The sequence below is a fragment of the Amphiura filiformis genome, chromosome 2 (assembly GCF_039555335.1).
Source record: "Amphiura filiformis chromosome 2, Afil_fr2py, whole genome shotgun sequence".
Classification (NCBI taxonomy): domain Eukaryota; kingdom Metazoa; phylum Echinodermata; class Ophiuroidea; order Amphilepidida; family Amphiuridae; genus Amphiura; species Amphiura filiformis.
This window is the reverse complement of record NC_092629.1, coordinates 5968296-5986025: the sequence shown is the minus strand read 5'-3', so window position 1 is coordinate 5986025 and position 17730 is coordinate 5968296. Positions and strand designations below refer to the sequence as shown.

At 37.4% G+C, this 17730-nt stretch overlaps 1 protein-coding gene across 1 annotated transcript in view; it reads left to right on the top strand.

Annotated features, from left to right (window-relative positions):
* Nucleotides 1-17730, top strand: part of LOC140145815 (uncharacterized) — a 40333-nt gene that overhangs the window by 1120 nt on the left and 21483 nt on the right. Inside the window, exons 2-8 of the mRNA XM_072167494.1 lie at nt 902-1168; nt 4263-4412; nt 4864-5169; nt 8419-8523; nt 9271-9549; nt 10122-10229; nt 16466-16723. Coding sequence (XP_072023595.1) covers nt 902-1168; nt 4263-4412; nt 4864-5169; nt 8419-8523; nt 9271-9549; nt 10122-10229; nt 16466-16723 — 1473 coding nt within the window. The remainder of the gene's footprint in view (nt 1-901; nt 1169-4262; nt 4413-4863; nt 5170-8418; nt 8524-9270; nt 9550-10121; nt 10230-16465; nt 16724-17730) is intronic.

The following is a 17730-nucleotide window of genomic DNA, read 5'->3' as shown; positions in this document are numbered from 1 at the left end:
CGGTATCACATTAACGGCAAGGTTATCCTAAGTTGTGTGAGAGTTTCTGACACTATATTCGCGGGTTTTCTACTAGCTATTCAAACATATGACAAATTTGGCTGGTTTGCAATAAGCTATACCATTTTCACCCTGATGTGGCAGTGACGTCAGTACTGTGTGAATTTCACACAGAGGAGTGAGATAAAACAGAGAAAGTACCACCAGTCAAAGTCCCCGTGTATTGTATAGTGCGATTTCTCGCATATTCATGCTGGTGGTCATTTATAGTACGATCGTCGATCAGTACGAAAAGTCCAATGCGATTTTTAATGTATTTTCAAAAATTAAAAGAACCACTTTTTAGCTGGAATTTTTGTAAGTTACACAGCTGAAGTTGTGAAATGGTTGAAATACTACAATATTACGGCATAAACAAGAATATGTTTGTTTGGTCTTTATTCCTATAGGCCCATCCCTTAACAACCAAAAATTACATTTTCATCAAATAATTTTGTAGCCTAGATTTAAGCGTACAATCATGGCACGTAAGACCCTCGTATTTTCAACTCAGTGTTGTTGGAAACAAACATTTTCTTTCTGTAGTTGATTTACATGTTATATCCAAAACAATAATTATTGTGATACACGATTGGAAATTTAAAAGCAAGAATTCATTCAAAAATCATGACATTTTAAACCTTGTAGAACTGATCGGACCGTGCTTTACTAATTATCGTGTTAAATTTTAAACAATGTGACAAGTTGTTTCCCGATGGTTGTTTACACGGTAATTTCTCATCCGTTTTGATGAGAAAGCATACCCCGGTCAGCCCCACAGGGATTAAAGTTTCAGTTTTAAAGTTAGAAATAATACTGCGTTTTACAATATAACACAATCTCGTACCTTTGTTTTAAGCAGCTCAACCATGTAGCTATGTGGACCCACTAGTTGATGCCAAGGTATATGTAGGATCATGTGATGAAAACGCCGGAGCATCAGAATTGGATAGCATCGAGAGAAATGTTCAGTGTGACTCGGATGTATCCAGTAGTGAAATCAGTTCTATGCCCACCGCTTGGGTGGGTAAACAATGTAATAACTACCAAGGACAGTACGTGTACATTGTTCAGGAGAGTCTTAAGGGCCCGCTAAGGCTATGTGAAATTGAAGTATGGGGAAAAGAAGGTAAGCGACTCTAAAACCAATGTTATCACTTAACCACCTGCAAAAAAAAAATCAGTAATATCAGTGTTTGATATAAGCCGAAATGTTCATAGGCTTAAACCATCTGAAAATGCTAAATCAGCGATGTCAGTGTTTGATCTAAGCCGAAATATTCATAAGCCATTTGGGCCAACAGGTGTCAAATTCTACCAGTTTAAACTCAAATTTGAAAGTGTTACACACATTTATGTTTCAAGCTTTTTAAGACTTCAGACTCGGAGATCAACAAATAATACCAAAAATGTCATCGAACTTGAATGTGCTACAATCTAGGTCTACATAATTAAAACAATAAATGTTTTGCAAGTTGGGTTTTGACCAAATGTATGTCCACTGGTCTGCCACAGACACTACTGTGTTATTAATCCCCGACTCAAACAACGGAGCAAGTCCTGAATGTAAAAACGTAACGTTATTGGTCAACTCATCTAATTATAACCCATTAAGTCCCTTAACACAATTCATACACACTTAGATAGCGCCTGAGAACCAATCAGAGCAAGCGTTAGATAAAAATTCCTTTAAAAGGAATAGGGTGGGCAAATGAAAAATTGTCAAGAGAAATGAAAGCATGAGTAAGTCTTCACAATTAAAAACAGGGAAAATATGACACAACATCAATTTCCAATGGGGGAATAACACAAAACCTATAACCAAAGTTAAAAGATTTTTTAACTTTATACGTTTATACGTTTGTTATTCCCCATTGGAGGTTGTGTCATATTTTCCCTGATTTTAATCTTATCTATTGCTTATCCTTTGTTCCCTGCTGGTCAGTTGGAACAGATTTCCCTGTTTTTATATAACCCTTGGGCAAATGAAAAATTGTCAAGAGAAATGAAAGCATGAGTAAGTCTTCACAATTAAAAACAGGGAAAATATGACACAACATCGATTTCCAATGGGGGAATAACACAAAACGTATAACCAAAGTTAAAAGAATTTTTAACTTTATACGTTTATACGTTTGTTATTCCCCATTGGAGGTTGTGTCATATTTTCCTGATTATAATCTTATCTATTGCTTATCCTTTGTTCTCTGCTGGTCAGTTGGAACAGATTTTCCCTGTTTTTATATTAACCCTTCACATCATAACAGAAGACCTTTTATGTTAACATTTTATATAAAACATTGTTATAAAACTTTTGTAGATAATAGTTATTTAAAACATTTTCGTAATCATACCTAGAGGGTTTTTTTTATCATCAGATAGAAAGATTTCTGCTCATCTTCTCTGGTGAGACAACAGGGCTGGGGTATCTTTCCATATCAAAGTTTAAAAATCTGTCATATCAATTTCCTCAATATGTTGTTTTGAAACAACTTATGAGGAGAACAGTTTGATTTTGCAATATTTCGATATTATTTTTTTAACTTTGTAACTTTATTATGATTAACATAACTGTATTTCAAAGCGTCAAATTATATCATTATTTTGTCCCAACTAAAATAATCCAGGGAATAAAATATTCATTCATATGTTTATTTATTTTATTCAACCTGGGCCATTTCTACTGGTGCACATGCATTCTAATAATTTGTCTATAATACCTTATACAAGCATCAGCAGACAATTTGTCACAAGATTTGAAAAGTAAATAGCCTATGTACACACTGAACACAATGCACAGCTGTCAGTATAAAATGATGACCTTCACGATGCTATTAATTTAGCCCAAAGATTAGGAAAACTAGCAAAACTGGTGAACTGATACTGTTCAAATAAAAACAACTGCAAATCTTGCTGCAATTTCCAAATAGTATTTCTATTACTTAAATAATTATTTTTGTTATTTCTTTTAATACAAACACATTACTGCCTATGACGACTTTATCGTATTTAATACTTACATATCGAAATCAAGTAATAATTACAAAACTCGCCGTAAACTATCACCTCTGTGGGTGTTTGGGATATAACCGGCACGAATATTTTCTCAACACTGCAGCATGTGAAAAAGTAGGTCAATAGTCAGAGAATATAGGGTGGGTGCGGCACGCCGCACCCACCCAAAAAAAGCAAACCATGCATTGATTGTGTCTAATGCACGGGCAGTACTGTTGGACGCGTTCATTTTTCTTGCGGGTTGGAGCATTATAGTTGCTTGTATTTTCCAACATTTAAAGTCATAATGTACGATCTTATAATATGAATTTGGTTAATTTTTTTCAAACCTGATTTTTTGGTATATTTGTAATGTTTACACATGTCACAACTTGCACCTAAATGGAATCAGCCAAATTTGTTGTGTTTGTAGGTAAACAGAGCAAAGTTCGACATAAAGTCATAAATTTAAGAAATTATGACTTTATGTCCGCCCATAGAACTGCGTGTTAAACGGCCAAAATAATAAGCAGTGTTTCTTTCACGTTACCTCGTTATTTCAGCTCAAAATGGACAGAAACCATTCCCGATCATTATTACTAGTATTATTTCAGCATTTTGAGTTTATAATGACAAATTTAAAATTTGAAGGAAATCGTACATTAAGCCTTTAAAGTGACAATTTTGTTATAAAAACAGCAAAAATCATGTTGTTTTTTCTTCTCGTGTCTCGAGAAATTATACAAAATAATGCATGCATTAATTAGTCTAATTTCTCTCCCAACAAGTAATATGCGTTCATTAACCTATTATCGTCGAGCACAAGAAGCGATAACATCGCCCTCTATAATAGTTATTCTAATACAATTGGACAGTTTATAGATATCGGATGTTCGTACGTATCCGTGAATCACGTCGAATTATTAGGTCCATCGATGTCAGCTTGTACTTGCAGGAAACACGTTTTTAAAAAAACATGGGGATAATTATAGCTGCATGTGGGGGACTCGAACCGCCATCTTAGATCCATTTATAAACTTACGGAGGCCCTTTCGCCCGATATATCATTGTGCAGAAATTTCAGAGTAAATAATATCTCTTTTGCATCTTTACAGTCACATTATTCTTCCAATTCTTGATGGCAACAATTGTATTGTAGCTTTTTGTACCAAGTGCTTGTTTAATTTTTTGTTTGTTTGCTTATTTATTTATTACTTTTTTTCTAACAGTTGATGATGCTGACAAACCGAAAGTGGGCTTCATCCGAGAAAGTTTGTCAGATCTAGAAGAAACCCTCGCTAACGGTAGTCCCTATGTTCCGATGGTGAAAAAAAGTGGCGGTAGTGCTTCAAATAAGGAACAAGTCTGCTGCTCTTTCGGTAGGCAATTTTGAATATAGGTTAATTTATAGTACATAATTCGTAAGATTTTGAAGGAGTATTATGTTAATTCCTTAGCCATTTGCAAAATTGCTTTGTCTGTTTCTATCTTTCATACTTCCATTCTTCTTTCTTTCTTACAATATCATGAAGAGGCATCGTAGCCATAATGCTGAGCAACTTTGACCATTATTATGTTTTCAAGAATCCAAAATATTAGATTCAAAACATAACTAGGGCTAGTATACGCGACCTTAGCCATAGCCGATTCATGATGCCGTTAATGTGAAGTTAGAACATTCCATAATGTGTGTACACCTGTGTAAATTTGTACTTCCACCATATTGCTATATATATTGCTGTACAGACTAATACTCAAACCACCATATTTGCTGGAGGAAATCTTAATTTTTATAATAAGAAATGCTATGTATGTAATATTACCCTACAGAGGTGATAGCTTTGACAGGCCTGAGCGACATGGCTACCAAAGCAGGCTCTACTGGTGATGAGACTGCCGACTTTGATGATGCAGGTGTCCCTAGTGGGCGCCATGAATTCACTCCGGCTAGTATGGCTGACATACCGATACCTCTAGATGTGACTGTGCACAATGATTTCTGTCCAGCTCCTGATGAGCAGTTTGGGTATCAAATTAATCTCCTTGATTTACCCTCAGCGTGTGCAGTTGCTGATCCATCCGTAGTTACGGGACCAACTTACGAGACCACTACATTTGTTATTGAAAACGATGACGGTAGGTATTCTTGAACACAGAATATTAAAAGACTAGTTTGCGTTTGACGTCATCTGTCAATCAAACTCGAGCAAGTAATTACGAGGGTCATACCATCGCATCTACCTCCACCATCGCATCTCTGTTAATACAAGTCAGGATATTGAAATTTCCCATGATTATAATAAAAAAATGTCTGGTACAAAATAAAAGTTATTTATGAAAATGTGATTTTGTTGTTGTTGTTTAAATATGTTGGTTAAAGCGAATACAGATTTGGTACGTCAGAAACGGTTAAAAACTGAAGCCAAAAGTTTAGTAAGCATCATATTGTAACTTAGATAATCTCCATAAAATTGTTTTTAAGGTGCAAGAGTCCAACTGCTTACTCAGGATAACTATTTTGTTCCTATTTGAGCTTCCTGACACGCCTTGGGCCTTCAACATGTTCAATAGAAAATGAAACACGTTTTATATGAGAAGACACATCTTAACAACCAAAAATCACATTCTAATCAAACTTTTATTTTCTAGCCAAGATTTCAGAGTAATTTCAACTTCTTGGCGTATAAGATAACAGAGACATGACGATGGATGTAGAACTTTTTGATTTTTTTTTACCCACAACGCATTGTGGATGTGACCATAAAGGAAAACAATTTACTTCCAGTAATTGTATAACGCCAATATTTCTTATGGTTAAGGTTCACAAAAAAACGTATAAAAAGGTATAAAAGACGTATAAAGTTGTTCTCTAAAACAGAATTTTCTCAGTAATCAAATATCGCAGCGAGTAAAATGTTGGTTCATTGGATGTAGCTTATCATTATTCTTGTGTGTGTATACAATTTTTTAGAATAAATTTGAAAATCCTTCGTTTAAATCCTTTTTATGCACCATGTTTACAAGATCAAAAACGCGTTCCATGACGTTTTTTTTTCAAATGTGCGCCCGTATAAAACCACCCCGAGAGATTGTTTTTTTCTTTTTTTTATTGTACTACAAATCGATCAAAGAAATAATGTTGCCATGGGGAAGAACCAAATACAGTACCGATTAAATTTTAAAAGCCCGTTTTGGGGAACATTTTCGAGAATCTTGCTTGAGAAAAAACTGTTTTGTTACATTATCGATATCTTGATTGTGGAACATTAATTTGACATCTAACTACCAACATTATTTCTCAACTCTCTTAAGTCTATATAAGTCTAATAAGTCTAAAATAAATAATTATATTTCACAAAATGTAAAGATGTGAAAAGGTATGTATAGCCATATTTGTTGAACACATGTGGACCGATTTATAGCGTCCCACATCATTGTTTTCAGTCTCAAAAGAGGCCGCTTTAAAAGTTGCACCTGAGTCCATAGCAGTCAGGTTTTCTTTAACAAACACATTATTAAACCTGTCCTACTGTATGGTTTGAGGGTTAAATCCTATGGATTTTTCACACTGTTTAAAACGGTTTCTTCTTTTACATAATGAAGCATTGTGACTGTACTGAACGCAATGACGTGTGCCGCTATAATTGGGTCAATATGTGTAAAACAAATAAGGCTACCCATACCTTTTTACACCTTTACATTTCGTCAACTATTTTTCGATTTATTTTGCAAAGTATTTAGGGGGAACTTATAAGTTGTGGACCCTATATAGTATACAATTAGATTCTTTAAACTATTCAACTGGACTCACGGTTTTGAGAGGCAACGGTTTCACACCTTATCCTAGGTGCATCTTCAAGCCGTCTGTTAGTCTGTCGGCAATTGGTCACTGACCAGTGGCGAGATGGTGTTGCCAGAGGCCGTATATTTAGATCCAAACCATTGCCTCTCAAACCATGAGTCCAATTGAATAGTTTAAAGAATTTAAATTTATATTTGATTATACCTGGATGAATGACAATCTTCACAAACGGACCCTATATAGTATTATTTTCAAGATATCGAAGACATTTCAGGATAAAACTAGGTTAATATCTGAATAATGTAGTATGTTTATTACATATAAATGGTGCTTATAAATAGTAAAAAGGATTTATTAAATATTCACAATTGCTGCATAATTAACATTTTCAGTCTTTCTAAGATTAAATCGTCACTTTCTGCAAGATGTCGCGTTGCATAATTTTTTACCTTGCGTGACACATTTCTTGGTAATGGTGTGTTTGTTTGAGCTTGTATTTGGTAAGTAATTTATATATACCTGTATCTAAGAATCTATGAAAAAGTAGTGCTTACTTTACCAAATAAAATAAATTCCAGTAAAAAGACATGAAATTAAAATATCCGAGAACAAATTTTACTGCTTTCCTTAAAGGAAGTCATTCTCCAACTCAGTCTCCCTATTTCAGTGATCATATTAAGCGTTCTACAACTGATCTTTAAATGATCATATGAATCATTTTAGTGCAGTGATAGCCCCATCTGTTGTTATTAAGTTTGTGCCGTATATAAAACTTTTAAAAAATACATGATTGACACTATATAATAAATATACACGTAATTTGATTATAATTCTTCAATGAGGTATGATCAAAGTTTTGGAGGTATCGGCCGTTAAAAATAAACTAAAGAGCTAAAAAACAATACTGTTTAAGGTTGCTTCGCAGAATAACAAAGAAATCTTAAACTATAAATCTGCTCCCTAAAGAGGACATGGCCTCAAGAATGAGGGGAATTAGGGGGAAATGAAAAATGAAAAACGATAACTCAAGGTTACACCTTGCTTTCTTGCCCTGCTGGGCCATTATATTGGAACCCCATTCGTTGCTAATCCTCAATATGGGAGTTTCCGGCCTCAGCCCTGCCTGGCTTGTATCAACAAAAAACGCCAAGGCCCATAGCCCGGCATGGCTGAGGCCGGAAGTCCACAAAGTGAGTTTTTTTTTATTTACGTAACCTTACAAAAATTGGGTTGTAATTCGCCAAACCTTGCGTAACCATAAGTTATCGGAAATATTTCTATGTAACCTTACTAATCAAATTACATGTTCTTTATATTCTATGGTGTCAAATATAGCTTCAACACGTTTCAAATAACTCAATAATAACAGATGGCAATATCACTGCACTAAAATGATTGATATGATCGTTTTAAGACCAGTTGAAAAGTAATTCATATGATCATTTTAGTGAGATGACTAGGTTGCAACTTTAACATTAAAAAAATGGAAATTCTAATATCAGCACTTGTATAAAATTGGAAAATATTTAAACACATTTTAAACAAAAGATGAAAAAAGTATTATACCTTTTATTTATTTTCAGTGACTTATTGCTGGCAGGACACAACGTTGTCTGTAGATGAAGACACAGGAGTAATTACTGCAATACTGACTAGAACTGGTTATACCGCTGGCTCCAGTGTTGCCTGTAAGATATTCTATTTTTTTTAATTAAAAACAAGTAGGAGCGATAATATCATGAACTTGACAATACGTTTTGTATAAAAAATCCTAACAGCGCTGTCCCTGTTATTACGGGCTCTAGAACAAACAGGTAATACAGAGAGCTCTTGATATTATAGAGGTTACGATTCCCCCAGTCAGAACTTCCGAACCCCCAGTTTCGCCCATTAAAAAACAAAAAATTACGCACATTTTCACTTTGTGCGGCAATTTGCGCAACATTTGATGATTTTACCCTCCCCTGAAATTCACTTTGTCCCCCTTCTCCTAGTCCCCCCTAAAACAAAAACACAATTCTAGTGCCACCACTGTAGACGATACAGCACATGTGAAAAAATCATACGAAGGACTATCTAACTATTATAATAATGACCAATTTTGCAACTAATCGCTATAAGAACGCTACAATGAGGGTTGCAATTTCATTTCATTCATACGTGCAGCATATACGCGCAGACTGCCCATCGATATATGTATGTAAGATATCTTAATACAATAAAAGAGGTTGCGATTAGCATCTTTGACACAAACTTCCTCACATAACTCTCGCACAACGTTGAAATCACTACCATCAACACTATTGGCTATATGAACATTGGTTGCTTGTATCAAAATAGCAATATGTGGATAACAGTCAAATATTAGCTGCGTGTTAAAACAAAGGAATATATTAATAAAAGGAACATGTCTTCAATTTAATTCCCTGCATTAGATGTAATAACCTCGGATGATGACGAAGTAGGCGCCAACCCAGCCACAGCTGATGTGGACTATGACGCTATTCTAACACCCTTAGCGGTAGAATTTGGAGTTGGGATAACAGAAATACCAGTTATGTTGACGATTCTGCAGGACGATGACTGTGAAGTCCAGAATGACGATGAGACATTCCTCCTTGTTATTGATCAAACCACGGACGTGAAAATTTGCACAGCTGCTGACGGTACAACTGAATTGACCACTGTCCGAAATACTATAATTCACGATGACGGTATGTACATGTATTTTATATGGAGTTTATAACACTCCAGACAGACAGTGAGTGCCTGCACCCCAATAGTGAGACAACGTAATGACATCCATCCCGATCTACTCACTACATATTTGCGATTTATTCCGTATTCATTTTGTGGAGTAGATAGAGAGTAGGGTTCCTGCTTTGCAACAAAATGCCCTACCTCTCACTTCGCACTCTTTCTCTCTCTCTCTCTCTCGCTCTCTCCCCATGTCTCCCTTTCTTCTCTCTCTCTTTTCTTTTTTAGAGACCGCAGGGGATTTGACCCCCCCCCCCCCTATCCCCCAAAAATCTCATCACTGGATATCGGACCATGTGGCTGCCAACAGCAACTGTGGTTGTAGGGCAACTCCTAACCGCTCCCCATTGTACACCTGAATGTTAGGAAACAAACATGATTAAGTGCCCAAAGACACTGCGGTCTGATCACAACCATTTTAATTCAGCTTATTTTCTAGGGACGACAATTTCAATTAATAAAATTGATATTATATATGACTAATTGCAACATGATAGACGGATACCATTTTCACTGTTTCCTTCCACAGCTGCGTTCCGGTTCCAACTAGCAAGTTACTCAGTGACTGAAACCAAAAAAGAGGTAGAAGTAGTAGTTGAGCTAGCGTTTGGACCGCTTGATAAGGATGCCATGATTCGTAAGTAAAGATATCTCCGAAATGGTGCACAGACTGTTGAATAATATCAATTAGATAGTAAGGCTAATTTTTCCTGTCTGTATCCATATAAAAAAAATAAAAAATGGCTGCCAGAGGTTGAGCTGCTGTCATGTCTGTGTCTGAAAATATCATCTTGGATCTGTACTGACTTTGCATGTTTGTGGGATTCCACCTGGATTAATGATGATTATCATCAGTTTTACACACCTGCTGGTTGTTTGGACTCTCACAATAACTGTTTCAGACTTGCATTTCACCAGCTCCTCAGACACTGGTGTAAGCTTAACTACTGACTGCAGAATTCTGCACCTTGTTGCAGTTCATCATGGTCTAGACTTAGGCATACACCACACTTCATACAAAATTCATGGCACCAGATACCTCAACAGGCGAGTAACCTACTACGCTAACAGCACTGCCTCATTTCAAGTATTACTCTTGTCTGGCGATATCCACCCTCATCCTGGACCACGGCAAGAGTGTTCTACGTGTAATAAGCCAATATTCAATAAATACCGTGTTCAGTGCACAGCATGTTGTGAACACTTTCACCGCAGGTGCAGCGGTTTGTCTATGCAACAGTTCCACTCTCTGAACTCACTCGTCTGGACTTGCGTAACTTGTTCGGATCCACTCCCACCATTTACAGACTCTTTCTTCAATAAATCTTCTGGTTCAAGTTTTTCGGAGTTTTCGGACTCAAAGTTATCTCAAACTGTTAACTCTACATTATCACACTCCGACAATTATATGTTGGGGTTCCACTTCAATGCCCAGAGTATCAAGAACAAATTCCGCGAATTTCAAACACTTATTCAGACAAGCTCACCATCAATTTGTGCTTTAACAGAGACATGGTTGAATGACTCAATTCCAAACTCAGTTGTGCTTCAGAACTACTCAATCTTTCGCAGTGATCGTCCAAACCGCAGAGGTGGCGGTGTTCTCCTAGCCCTGTCACCTGAATTAGATCCCATTGTTGTCAACACCCCTCTCATTGATACCCTGCTTGAAACCAAATGGGTGTCATTTACAATCAAAATGAAAAATGGTTGTGTGGTGTAGTCTACCGCCCTAAGGAAGTTACAAATGGTATCCAAGACCTTGAAACCATGCTCTGGGAGCTGACTGCTACGCCCTACAGTGGTATCCTAGTTGTAGGTGACTTTAATATAAACTGGAATTCCAATCACCCCTTGTTTCCTGAACTTGCCAATTTGGCAAATGCAAATAACCTCCATCAACTTGTTAATCAGGTTACTTGTCCCCGCAATTCTGCCATGAACCCTGAAGATGGTACCATGTTAGATCTGCTGTTTACATCAAGACCGGACCGTATTTGCAACGTTGACGTCACTGATGGGCTTGGCAAGTCTTATCACTTGGGTGTGAAATTTCGCATCCGTGGTACTCCGAGTCGCCTTCAAAACCCTCTCCGGACATGCTTTGTTTATGCAAAGGCTGACAAGATTAAATTGCAAAATCTTGTTTCCCGGACTGCATGGGACGTCTTGCTCCCCCTCGACATCGATGGTGCCTGGGATCAATTTCTCGATTTATTCATGGCATGTGTTAGGGACTCCATACCTTCTCGCACTCAAAGAAAACGTCCCAAGCCCTGGATTACACCAGAAATGCACAGACTCATAACTCGTAAACATGCCCTTTTCGCAAGGCGAAGTCTTCTCAATCACAAACTGATTGGGCTGCATTTAAAAAAACTCGTAACAGGGTATCCAATGGTATAAAAGCTGCTTACAGTAACTACCTTCATTCTCTCCTCACTGCTGACGACAGTAAAAAACGCTTTTGGTCTTTTGTTCGTGGTCGCAAAAAAGAACCCGATGTTAAATCATTTGTTGTCAACGGCAAACTGTGCTCTGACCCGGCCGTTATTGCTGACAATTTTAACCAAACTTTTGCTAGCTACTTTACTGCCCCCACCTCTCCAGCCTTTGATATCACATCTCCTTATTACCTGTGACCCCTTTATGCTCCCTCCAAATAACCATTGACCAAGTTATACACCGCATCAAAAAACTTAAAACTGATGGTGCTGTTGGTCCCGATGGTTTGTCAGCGAGGATGCTTAAGCTCTGCATGTACCAGGTTGCTCCCATTCTCACCAAATTATTTAATATTTCTCTTAGTTCTGGTCACCTTCCTAGCGGCTGGAAACAAGCCAATATTGTCCCTGTTTATAAAAAGGGGGACCGCTCAAATGTTGCAAATTACAGGCCCATCGCTCTGACTAGTATTGTCTGTAAAATGCTTGAAAGCATCGTGGCTGACAACCTTCGTGTCCATCTAGGTAACAACAATCTCTTATCATTAAGTCAACATGGCTTTAAGCCTGGTTTATCATGCTGTACACTATTACTTGATAAAACAAATGAACTCTTGGCATTAATGGACAGTAAATCTACTCAAGTTGACCTCATTTCTCTAGACTACAGCAAAGCATTTGACTGTATATCACATAACATTCTAATTTCTAAACTTGAAAAAACTTATGGTATCAGAGGTCAACTGCTTGCCTGGATCAGTTCCTTTGTCTTAGGTCGTGTTCAGAGGGTTACTTTTAGAGGGCAGAGCGCTGATTGGGTCTCGGTCCTTTCTGGAATTCCTCAGGGCTCTGTTCTTGGCCCCCTGCTCTTCACCATTTATGCCAATGATCTAGGCCAGCACTTGACCTCTGGTATCGGGCAATTTGCTGATGATACATTTCTTTATCGTGCTATTTACAATGCTAATGATGTAAGGGATTTACAAATGGATCTTGACAAGCTTTCAGTATGGTCGTCTCGTAATTCACTTCAATTGAATCCTACCAAATGTAAATTTATATCTATCACTCGTAAACGTACTTCATATCCATCAGTGTATAGTATTAACAACATCAATCTTGATCAGGTAAATAATCTTCCCCTCTTGGGTGTCATCATCTCAGATAAGCTTAATTGGGATGCTCATGTTAAGGATGTTATAGCAAGAAGCAACAAACTTCTTGGTTTTATTCGCCATGTGGCCGGGGAATCTCCCCCAGAGGTTCTCCTCCAATTATATCGGACCATGGTCTTGCCCATCCTCGATTATTGCTCCCCTGTCTGGATGCCCCACACATTGCGTCTCAAAAATGCTCTTGAACGCGTTCAAAGGACAGCCACCAGGGCTATTCTCCATCAGAAGCGTCGCGAGGAGGAGTACAATGTTCGTTTGGCGCGTCTTGACCTCAGTTATTTGTCCCAAAGACGTGAATACATGTCCATTTCACTTGTTTCCAAATGCCTCCTCAATGTTGACTGCTGCAATGCTATGCCTGCTTTAAATAAAATCCGTCCAAATAGTAGGCATCCCGATCACCTTATTTTTCACCATCTCAAAGCCAAAACTGATGCTTTTCTTTATCATTCCATCCAACGCTTCCCCAAAAATGGTCTGACCTCCCCGTCACATCACTGATATTTATTTGTGCAATAGCTTTAACTGCTTCAAATCCCACTTGAGAGACTACTTTCAGTCCATTCAAGAAATTTAATCCTTGGTGCCATCTATGTTTTGTTGTGGTGATAGGGTGGGAGGGGGGGGGCATTATCTTATTATGTTGTGGTGTGTTTTTTCCTGCTTGGCTAAGTGCAATATATTGTGTCTCTTGTATCTTGGGGCTTCATGCTTATAGTTTTAACATAGTGCTGTTTTTAAAAAATGTTTGTACTTTTAATGTGTTAATAATCTTTGTAATTTTTATGTGTATTTATAGTGCAATACTTTGTTTATTTTCATGACCAGCTTGCAAGGGTGGGGTCCACTCATCTTTTAGATGTCAGTGCTTTATTTGCCACTTTTGTTGGGCCCTGGCAGCCCTTGCTTGCTGGTCTAATTTTGCTGTATATTTTTGTTGAAATGCCTAATGAATAATAAATAAATAAATAAATAAATATTAAAATTGTCTTAAAAATGTAAACTGTGCAATTGTGAGCGTCACATATTTTTTAAAGAAATCTATGCAATCTGTGTTAGTCACATTGGACGGAAGTACTACTTGGGGAAGCAAAAATGCATGATACAATGAACCAGGTCAGCTTTTCAGATTATAAACAGGAGATTTTCAAGATATTGGATGTACTAGTGTTATACCTCAAATGATAAAACTATAATTGGTTCCATTTTCTCCATGTCCCCTATTCTTCTCACGAAGGGCCGAAGGTCATAATAAGGCCTATAATATCTCAAATGGGTCCTCTCGTTGCTATGAATTAAAACAAACAACTATATATTGCACTAGAGTGCTTAGTTCAGGAGTTATAGAGTACAATAGGTCAAAATGTCAAATATCCAGTTTTCTAAATGCACCGATTTAATTGTAAATTCCCCCTCTCAGCAAAAATGTATGACCTCAGAATCGGATGAAATCATGGGTCAAATGTTACATATATTTCTATTGCATTTTGAGGATACGGTGGCTCAGTGGTTACGGCCTTGGACTCATAATCTGAGAGCTTGCCCGACGTGCGTTGGTTCGAGTCCCCGTCCCACCACCGTGTTGCGCCCTTGGGCAAGGCGCTTTGCCTCGCTTGCCTCACCCCACCCAGGTGTAATGGGAAGCTGTTAGGAGTAGTCATAGCATAGTCGTTGTACTGATGAACCCTGCGCCAATTGTAGGCTGCAAACGTGGTTCCGACATATTCTAATAACGGCGGAATAAATGTAAAGCGCTTTGAGGCTGTATACGGCATAAGGCGCTGTATAAATATCTACATTTATTTTTTTTATTTTACTTTGGCTGCATTAAATATGAAGGGACATGCCAATACAAATTGCACCAAAATTATGAGGCAAGTATAAATTATGAATTCGGCAGAGTGACGAATCGAGAATTTTGAGCAAATTGAGTTTTTGTATGCTTATGTTTCAGGTTATCTTTTATTTCCACCAAAAATTTATGATAAATCTTACTCATCGACGTAGTAATTGAAATTTTGATATGGACGAATCGCGCCTAAGTGCGATAAATAAATTCGGCACAGAGACGAATCGTATACTTAGCTGTACAAATCATGTTGATCTATAGTATTGTATAGCGGGAAACCCCGAATGTCTATATTACATGTCCTATACTAATATTTGATACCAACGTATAGCTGTAGGTATCTTCTATCCAGTGGTACCAAAAAATGCTAAATATTACAGGGATGACTATTTATAACTTATATAGCAAGTTAAGTCTAGGCCTACATACCTTTCGGACAACCAGTAATTTCTATACAAAAGCCCCAAAACAAGATGTTTACACGTTTACATTGTTGAATGCGTATTCGACCTATCTCTGCGCAGTGGTAGAGACATTTTGGATACAGCATAAAGCCGAATAGCTGTTAAAACGCGTTTTGAGGGATACATCGATTATTTCAGAACATGCAGGTATTACCAATAATTCGTGTATATTTACTTTTATAATATACATTTCAAATGAGTGCTCACGAATGTTCTAAATTTTTAGAAGGACCAATGGAATGGTACCAAGATTTTCAAACGCCGTTTACCCAGAACAGCAATTTTGCGTATTCGGCACTCTGCCGTGTTCATAACGATATGTTTGAGATTTTATACTGATTTCATTGAGATAGTGGAGTAAGTTGAGACCAAATTTGAAAATGTGTATGAAATTTTTGACATGTTACCTATTCAACGTTATAACTCCTGAACTAAGTACCATGGAACAATTATGACAATTGGCTTTTCTTTTTTTTCATCGATGAGATGAACAATTTGAGTTATAATACAACATGAGATGTCCATTTTGAATTTTGACACCATTGTGACCTTCGACTCCTCGTCTGACTGTGAAGCCAAGGAGGCATATATAAAGATGGGATCAAATCTAAAAAAACATTGGTTCCACTAATGGAGCAAAATAATACCCCAAACACACATCGCCATGTACTAAGTGAATGTCATTTCTTTTCTGAATTTAGGAAATTAATTGTTTGGCTTGTATACAAAAGGATATGAATCAATCAAGTTGTGACGTACATATAGGACACGGCTACAGTTATGTGTACTAATATATGCGTCAAACGTACATACGTATTTTGACTTACGCTTTTTGATGGCATAACGAAGTAATGTTCCCAGTTGCCCAGTCAAAAACGTCCATCCCTGCCTGAAAATGGTAGGTAGCTTGTTTCTCATTATTATGTTATCTTCATTCTCAGGTGTTATATCTCAGCCGCTGAATCCTAATCCAACACTGATCGCTGCCATGCCAGAGGATTATAAACCCATTGATGCGTTACTGACCATTGATGCTGGAGGAACCACGGCATCGATCACTGTGGAAGTACTTGATGATAAACTGGTAGAAGCTGATGTTGAAAGCTTTCAACTTATCTTGGTAAAGGAACCGCTTGATTCACCGGACTGTGTTTTAGAGAATCCAAGCCTGACTCAGATAATGATAGAAGATGACGATTGTAAGTACCTATGATACCATTAAATCGTTTGAAATATAAAAATTGGACTTTTCCAGTTGAAATCAATTCAGGTCATCCCATTTGAAAGTCGCACTTGAAGTCATATTTTCCTTAGGGGCACGCATTTTAACTGGAATAGCCCATTATGACTAATTTTGAACACGACGACGATCTGATATCGATGTGAAATACGACATGGCTGTCTTTTTGCTTTCAACTAATCAAGAACAACTTCTACCAACTCACACATAGCTGTACAATCAATGGAATCATCAGTATTGGTATAAAATATATAGGGGGAGTGTGGGGCAAGCAATTATGAGTCAAAAAAAGCAGCGCCAGCGCGAAGCACGACGATGACTATTTGGGTTCAACGACCCTTCTTATGGCTTCTGGTAAGATTCCAGAGGACGACGCCTATGACTAGTTAGTTCTTATTACTCCAGTTAACAATGTGGGGGGGGGTGGTGATCCCCAAAAGACCAGGCTGTAGATGAGCTAGGTGTCACTTGGAGCGTAAACTTATCCCATATGGTTTTTCTAGATCAGAATTTCATGAGGAATAAGAATATCTTGGGTAACAAGCCCCTATCCTGAACAGGCTCCCACAAAATGGGGGTTCTTTCCGGGGGGTCCATTTTTTAAGGATAAAATATCATAAGTTACGTTTAAACACAATAGTGTAGAGCAAACTCTTATAAATCTCATAATGTACACCCAGTTAGTAAATTAAGCCCAACATATTTGATGTGGTAACAATCTGGAGGGTGGAAGAGTAGTAGGGGGTCTCTAAAGGACCCCTATTTCCTGGGGGGGTTAATTTTAAAGGAAAACATACCCTAAGTTACGCTTAAACACAAAATAGTATAAAGTACACTCTTTTTAATGCCAAGATTGAACCCACTTATTTAAATAAGCCTTTTATATTTGATGTGGTAACAATATGGGGTGGGGTGTAGAAGGGGGTCTCTAAATGGCCCCCTATTTAAAAACAACACCAGTGAAAT